The sequence below is a fragment of the Sebastes fasciatus genome, chromosome 4 (genome assembly GCF_043250625.1).
Source record: "Sebastes fasciatus isolate fSebFas1 chromosome 4, fSebFas1.pri, whole genome shotgun sequence".
Lineage (NCBI taxonomy): Eukaryota > Metazoa > Chordata > Actinopteri > Perciformes > Sebastidae > Sebastes > Sebastes fasciatus.
The window spans coordinates 30,542,521-30,550,708 of NC_133798.1; the positions used below are offsets into that span (position 1 = coordinate 30,542,521).

The following is an 8,188-nucleotide window of genomic DNA, read 5'->3' on the forward strand; positions in this document are numbered from 1 at the left end:
CACACACACACACACACACACACACAACCCGTCATAATAAAAGCACCATAGAGTAACTGTATCTTAACAGGAAGCTCACAATGACACTTGCTTTACAAAATAAAAGCCCTCAACTCTCATTGTATGACAACAGGAAACTAGGGATTCACCTAGTTTTTCAAAATAAAAGCCCCTAACTCTTTCTGTATGTTAACAAGAAACTGTGTTGTTTTTTACAAAATCAGTCTGACCTGTTTTAAGATGCTTTCTGCCCCCCCAGCACCAGGCACACTGGTCAACATTTCTTGCGAAATTTTCTAGTTCACCCTACTATCCAACCACTCACTAATTAACCACTCACCACTCACTAATTAACCACTCACCACTCACTAATTAACCACTCACTAATTAACGAGCGGCCTCATACAGGTTACATCACAGGTAGCAATTATCTATGACTCTCCAAAACATGTCCTCTGGCAGATTCTCTAACTGACAATCTCAGACATAAATACAAACTTTTCCTGTACGACTTCTGAATTGCACCCTCAAGAGCAGGGGTCTCAAACTCGCGGCCCGCGGGCCAATTGCGGCCCGCAAGACGATATTTTGTGGCCCCCACCTTGATATGAAAGTTTAATGTTAGTGCGGCCCGCAAATTTTTTTTTTTTTTATAAAGTTTTTTATAAAGTTTTTTTTGGGGGCATTTTTTCATTTTTATTGACAGGACAGTGGATAGAGTCTTGGAAAGGGGAGAGAGAGAGAGTGGATGCGGAAAGGGCCACAGGCCGGATTCGAACCCGGGCCGCCGCGGTCAGGACAAAGTCTTGTTACATGGGCGCCCGCTCTACCAACTGAGCTAACCAGGCGCCCTCAGCCCGCGAGTTTTATGTGAATGGCAGTTTGCCGTTGAAGGTCCCTTTGTTGCGCGAGCCCGAGCTGAACGAACCTACCCATCACAGTGGGGTATATGGCTCCCGGGGACGGGCAATCGGCCGGGCTTGATGCAAGCAGAGAAACATTTCACAACAACTGTGGCGGCGCCCGTGTAACATCGCATAAGCTTGATTAAAGCTTGATTTATACTTCTGCGTTGAATCGACGCCGTAGCCTGACGTGCACCTCTCCAGAAATGTAACTACACGTCGCGGCGACGCAGACCGCAACAGCTGTGATTGGTCCAGTCTCTCAGCGATGCTGAGCGGCCAGGACCCCGGACAACCACAGAAAGTTCTACTTCTCTCTGCCTCCATCTTTTCAATGTTTGTTCACACAAATCCACTCAGATATATTTTCTCTTTTCGGCGTTGCAGTAATGTCAGTAAAAGTTCTGTGGTTCAACAGTTATTAGCTCCAACTCCCTCAGTTTCTGTTTGTAGTACAAGAAGAAGAAGGAAACTCATAGAGACGCCGCCGCCAACTAGCGGTTTGGTGGTGTAATTGCAGAGCAACACAAACACAGCAGGCACAACTTTATTGCGGAGTGACACCAAGTGGAATGAATATATATCTTGTCACACAGCCCCAATCATGTCTTTTTCAAAGCCTGCAGTGAAGAGAAAGGTTGGTGACGAGCACAGACAATTTCAGGAAAAGTGGGAGACGCAATAGAGGCCATGTTCAGAAGAACCGTTCATGTTCTTCAATGTTCCATTAATGTTCAGGACAGTTCATGTTCAGAAGAACCCATTCAAGTTAAAGAACTGTTAATAATGACGTTTGAGAAGATTGTTTTTTTTTTTAACAAAGCTTTTTTTGTGGAATACCTGATGCGGCCCAGCCTCACCCAGACTCTGCCTCCAGCGGCCCCCAGGTAAATTGAGTTTGAGACCACTGCTCAAGAGCTACCGTTACCCCATCACCTCGTTTAGCACGGAGACGGAAGTTGCCATAGGAATGAATGAACTTCCAGTTCCGGTTGATACACTGAGCTCTGTGGAAACGACAAGGAAAAGCCAATTAAATCTGATTAGAAAAATAAAAATCATCACCTCCTCCTCATGCTGGTCACCAACCTGGTCACACGTTGCTGTGGGATGGCGTTCCATTCCTCAACCAGGATTCATTGCAGGTCAGCCTAACACTCACTCTAACATGTACAGCACGCCCAAGCTGATCCTACAAGTGTTGAATTGGGTTGAGGTGTGGACTATCGGCAGGCCGTTCCATTCTCTCTACTCCCACATTGTGGAGGTAGTCTGTGATAACCCTGGCTCTGTGGGGGTGAGCGTTGTTTCTTGGAGGATGAAGTTATGTCGCAGATTGTGGAGATATGGGATCGCCACTGGCCGCAGAATCTCATCCCAATATCTCCCTGCATTGAGATGGCCTTCAATGATGACAAGCCTTGTTTTGCCAGTGAGGAAAATCGTAATAAATCATAATATCGAATCGCAATACTTAAAAATCGCAATACATATCGAATCAGCACCCAAGTATCGTATCAAATCGGGAGATAGTTAAATCGTCCCAGCCCTAGTGATGTAGCTGATATATGCACTTGTTAATCTAGCAACAACAGCTAGCGTTAGCATCACATTTGGGGTCCGATTAGTTTATGGATAGTGTAGGCTCGTTGACGTTAGGCCCTTAGACATTCTCTGTCTGGATAGGTTTCTGTTTTGTGGAGTGGACACGGCACTATTTAGGACTACATTGGACCTCATTGACGGAAATGGAACACAGAAACGCAGATAATTTGCACCAGACCCGGTGTGCATAGTTGTCAATGCGGAAAATTCATTTTCAAATTCACTGGTGAGAAACGGCTTTAACGCTTGGCAAGAAAGCAAATAAGCGCATTTCCCAAAATGTTGAACTATTCCTTTAATGGAAACTCGAAAGCAGTTAGGTCTTAAAGCTGCACTAATCAATTTGATCCAAATTTTAACAGCTTGGTTTATTGCTACCATGAACTGAGAACAATAAAGAAAAGAGGCTGCTGAGTTTTCATACCTCAACAACTACTGTCATTTGTCTTCATATTAAAACACATAAATCGTACCTGAAGTCAGGACATGTGGTGCCTTTTCACTGCTGTCATATGAGAAACGTTCCAACTGCATGTTTAAACTTGAACTGAAGGTTCATTTTATCTGCTGGACTGAAAAAGAAAAGAAATATGTGGGTCACACCAAAACATCAGTCTACTGTAGGAAACTGGGGGAGAAATGGAGCCCTGAAACCGACAAACTATAGTAAAGGGTTACAAGACAAGTAAAAAAATGTCACTTCAAAAATTAAAGCGATCAGTACTCAAGGACACATTGTTGTGATCAATATAAATATGTAATGTTTGTGAATACAGCAGGAAAACTGGCTGAGATTTACAATTATGATCAGCTGACAAACACAAATGGTTGTTTTTCAGGTAACAGCTGAACAGCTGGCTCAAAGCTTAGGCTCCTTCAGCTGCTCAATTCTGCAGGAAATAAACTTCAACCAACGTAGAATGTTTATTTTTAAAACCATATTCATCTATTTTCAATGCAACTCATTCATAACGTAAAAAATGGAGAGATATGAGCTTGATATGTATAGCAACAAAACATTCTACTTGTCAGAATGCAACATTTAAATGTACATTTGTAAAAACATCTAACAGTGACATTCATTTTAAGGCCTGCTGCTGATTTCCTTCGTTGCTAGATCTGGGACTTCACAAGCGTCTTTCTCGGTTCCCTGATGTTGAACCAGGTAAGCTGTAGAACAGGTGTGAGGCATAGACTGTATCAGGGTCTGAAATGAACTATTTTCACTTACAGTAGGGCTGCATGATTATGGTCAAAATGATAATCACGATTGTTTTGTTCAATATTGAGATAACAATTATTTATCATGACTATGCATTGATTTTATGGACGAAATATTTGTTATTGCACTTTCACATTTAAATAAACAGCTCCCTGCTCTCACTTCCATGTTGTGCTACATTCCTGCAAATGTACAAATCTTTGCATCAAAATAAGACTTAAAATAAGGTTCTTCTTCACCTGAATTCAGTGCATTTTGGTTTTTGGTTTGGATATTTTGAGATATTGTGGTTAGTCGTGTCTTTCTCGACAAACAGCTACTGTGGTGCTAACGTAGCAACTAGGCAGCTCGCGCTAACAAGCCGTGCTTAGCTCGCGATTGGCTTGGGCGGGTGCGTGGGCTGGACTTCGACACAACGACTCCAGCCCCCAGACAAAAACGGAAATAGCTAAGAAGTGAAAGTCAATTAGTCGTTCATTGCAACATCAGTGAAAAAAAGTGCCATACAAAAGTAAAACATGTTCATTTAGTTAGCGAAAAGCTGAGGCTGAGCACAACAGGAACTCATTCTGACCTCCTAATTTTTCTAATTTGTGTTTCTGTCTCCTTTTCCTCACAGATTACAGTTTCAAAAATGAACAAACTCAAGCTGCCCAATTACCAACATTTCTTCTCCATCTTCATCACCATGTTGGCCCTGATGTGGTCCGGATGGGCCCTGAAGATGGACCAGAAGACGGACCAGAAGAAGGACCGGGAGAAGTACCTGTTTACGGACCCTCCCCTCTCTCCCGGCCACCCTTTCCTGTTAATTTGGAACGCCCCGACTGAGTTCTGCGAAATCCACCACAAATTGCCACTCGACCTATCCCACTTCCACATCATTAGCAGCACGATGAAGCGGGAGACCAACCAGACCGTCAGCCTATTCTACATCAACCGCTTCGGCAGATTCCCTTACTATGAACATGGCACCAACAAAGAACATAACGGCGGCCTGCCGCAGCTGTTAAAGGTGGAGGATCACCACTATGATGCCGATTACTTCATCAAAAAATACATCCCTTTCAACCAGGAGGGCTTAGCTGTGCTTGACTTTGAGGAGTGGAGGCCACTGTGGATCCGAAACTGGGGCAATAAAAGAATCTACAGAGATAAATCCATCGAACTGGTCATGAAGAGAAACGCGTCGTTGTCCCCTGCGGAGACGACGGCCCTTGCGATAGAGGAGTTCGAAGTTGCAGGCAAAAGGTACTTTATCGATTCCCTCCGCATCGGGAAGAAGCTGAGGCCCAAAAGACTCTGGGGCTACTACCTGTTCCCCGATTGCTACAATTACGGCTTCAACAAGAACTTTGACAAATTCACCGGAGAGTGTCCCGACCGCGAGAAGTTAAGGAACGACAGACTGAAGTGGCTCTGGAGAGAGTGCACGGCACTCTATCCATCCCTCTACCTGGAGCTGAAACTCAATAACACGGAGCAGGCCCTGTGGTTCATCCGGCATCGTATGCAGGAGACCATAAGGGTGTCGAAGCTCGTCGACGAATCCTACTCCATCCCCATCCACGCCTACATCCGCCCTGTGTACAAGAATGCCGTCAACAACTACATGTCAGAGGTCAGACACACCTGTCATCGCTCAAAAAGACACACCTTTATGTCACCTTTAGACACAATGTATGTTATATACTATACATGTGTATGTCAAATACTGGTCTCTAGGGGTGGAACGGTTCACAAAATTCACGGTTCGGTTCATTCCACCGTTTTCGGTTCAGTTCGGTTCGGTTCATTTATGTTACAGCGAGGAGGTCATGTTCTGATTTCAACATGCTTTTCATTTATTTGGCAAAAATAAGTTAACAAATGTTTGACTTAACAAAAGTATGGATTACATAAGGAACATAAACACTTCTTCATTGTCAAATCTTAATTGAAAGAACAGGTCTTCTACAGTAATTAGTGAAAACAAAAAATGCAGCTTTTTTATTTTCATATAAATATGATGTTATTATAGACTAAGGCCATCAACATAAATTGAAGCATAAGCTCAACCAGAACTATACTAAAAAAACAAAAAGAACAGTTTAACACATGTCTCAATTCCCTGATTATCAGCTCTTAATTGAAAGATTAGTTTTTCCACTCAAAAAGTGCAGTATTTGGAAAGGAATACGGTTGGATTTCTGTGCCACTGTGTTATTTAGAAATAATGAATACATATAAAACACATTACAGGGATTGTGCTGCTGGAATTACTGTGTTGCTTAAGTGTATAGCGCGGCTCAAGTAACGTTACGTTAATCATATGCTGAAATCCAGCGTCCTACACGACTGCGCAGGGCTGCATATCTTTCACTATAAACCTCCCAATGCTTTAGTTAGGTTTTCTGCCCAGTCTGCATGTAGAGGCTGTTTAAATGCTGCGGGGAGAAGGAGTTGCTCTTTCTGGCGTCTGCTGCTTTCCTAATGTAGCGCTTGAGGCATATAGACCCTTTTTCTGTTAGTAAACATGATGATGTATTTTGTGGGCGGAGCGTTAAGTAGAGGCTAAAGATTCTCTGAACACGTTAGTTAATGCTGGCTAGCAAATATTGTGGGCTTGTTTTTTTAACAATGGCTTAAGAAACTCACGCTTCCACCATGGATGTAGTCCACTATTCCACCGTTGTCTTCCGGCAACACGTCACTTTGCTAGATTTCACAACGAGACTTCTCCTTGAGCGAGACTTTCTCCATAATGTCACACACTTCTAATAATATTTAGAGATAGGATTACTACAGTACTTTGTAATCCTATGACTGTGTTTACTACTTTGTAAAGTACTTCTTTGGGAAACAAATGCAAAAATTCACGAGAGTTTGTAAAAAACTCTCTTGGAAAACACTTAAGATCTTAAGATCAATGTTATCAAGAAATCGGGTCATTATTGTTTTAAAAAAAAGTGCTTATTTTTCTGTGAAAATTCAAAAAACGAAACAGAAAAAATTAGCCGTCTTAAAGGTTTGCAGTTTTCATACGTTGGTTACTTTTGATTTTGCTGTTCAATTATGAACACAACAGTGGAAGTCCTGCCCTTTTCTGATTGGCTGGCTGTCATTTTTTTTGCAGGAGGATCTGGTGAAAACCATCGGAGAAGCTGCTGCTCTCGGCGCCGCCAGCGTCATTTCCTGGGGAGACATGAGCCTCGTTAGAAGACCGGTATAAAGTAGCATCACTCAGGGGTTTTCTGGGAACTTATTTGCAACTTAACCGCTAATTGACTTAATATCGCTGCAGGAGACGTGCACAGCTGCTCGAGATCACCTGAGAGACGTCATGAACCCGTACATCCTTAACGTCACCACGGCAACGCAACTCTGCAGCAAGGCGCTCTGCCAGGGCCGAGGTCGCTGCATGAGGAAGAACCTAACAACAGACGTCTACCTCCACCTCGACTCGCGCAACTACCTGATCGAGAGGCAAAACATAGGCGGCCCGCTGACTGTGAGTGGCAGCCTATCGCAGGATGACGTCAACGAGTTCGACCTCAATTTCAACTGCATGTGCTACAGCAAGGGGCCGTGTCGATCGGTTATGCTTTTAAACAAAACCGCCCCCACGAAGAGTGGAGGTGCTCACGGGCCCCAGCCTCTCCTGCTGATGATGAGACTGATCTGTCTGATGTATGTCGTGATGTGGAAGTAAAGTAATAACACAAAGCTGACACAGGACGTGTGATTGAAGGCAAATAAAGGACACTACTACTATTATTGCAGCCTGTTAGTTGGTTTGTTATTTCTGACTGTTTTTACCTGCATTTTTCATAAATTTCTTTATTGACTTTCTCCAAATCGCTCAGCCTCATTCACACAACTTCCTTTTTGACTATGCTTGTTTTAAACTAAAACAAAGTTTATAAGATCATTATTATTAATAATATAAAGTCTCAACATAAGGTTTTGGCACATCCCTTTAAAGCAGCAGTAAGCAAGATGGGAGCCCGGTCAGTGTACGGATATTAAAAAACTAAAAATGAGGGTCAAAAAGGGATGAACTAGACTTAAAAATCGGGTTGATTTTCATTTTCTATTTCTAAAAACAATATATAAGATAATATAATATTTTTCCTATTAACAATTCACCAAAATTATGCAAACATAGAGACCAATGTTATGTGTCCAGCTCGGAGGACAGCTCGTTTTGATTAAAATTAGGTTGTAGCTTGTTGTCTACCTCACTACGGTTAGAAAGAGCCCCTCGTTTATGTTTTAACAACGTTTAAGTTATGAGTTATTGATCCGGGAAGTTCAAATCTGTCAATATCTTTCCAACTTTACCGAAGTTAGTTTTTCTGCAGTCGTGTCTTCTTCCCTGAGACAAACTCTGTTATCGTTTAAAAAAACTCTGCACTGATCCATGTCTATCGCCTTCAGTTACACAGCAGCACCGTACTCTTTTTTTCTCTCATAC

General features: G+C 42.7%; 1 protein-coding gene across 1 annotated transcript; it reads left to right on the top strand.

Moving 5' to 3' along the window:
- Positions 1-3,522: 3,522 nt before the first annotated feature.
- LOC141766582 (hyaluronidase PH-20-like) lies at positions 3,523-7,488 on the top strand. Its single transcript, XM_074633545.1, has 4 exons — positions 3,523-3,675; positions 4,352-5,353; positions 6,848-6,937; positions 7,016-7,488. The coding sequence occupies exons 1-4, from the start codon at positions 3,664-3,666 to the stop codon at positions 7,421-7,423; spliced, it is 1,512 nt and encodes a 503-aa protein (XP_074489646.1). The 5' UTR covers positions 3,523-3,663; the 3' UTR covers positions 7,424-7,488.
- Positions 7,489-8,188: the final 700 nt, after the last annotated feature.

Bases quoted from the DNA above. Each gene is read 5' to 3' on its own strand.
- LOC141766582 (XM_074633545.1), top strand. The intron at 5,354-6,847 runs GTCAGACACACC...TTTTTTTTGCAG, and splicing joins TCAACAACTACATGTCAGAG to GAGGATCTGGTGAAAACCAT. The intron at 6,938-7,015 runs GTATAAAGTAGC...ATATCGCTGCAG, and splicing joins TGAGCCTCGTTAGAAGACCG to GAGACGTGCACAGCTGCTCG.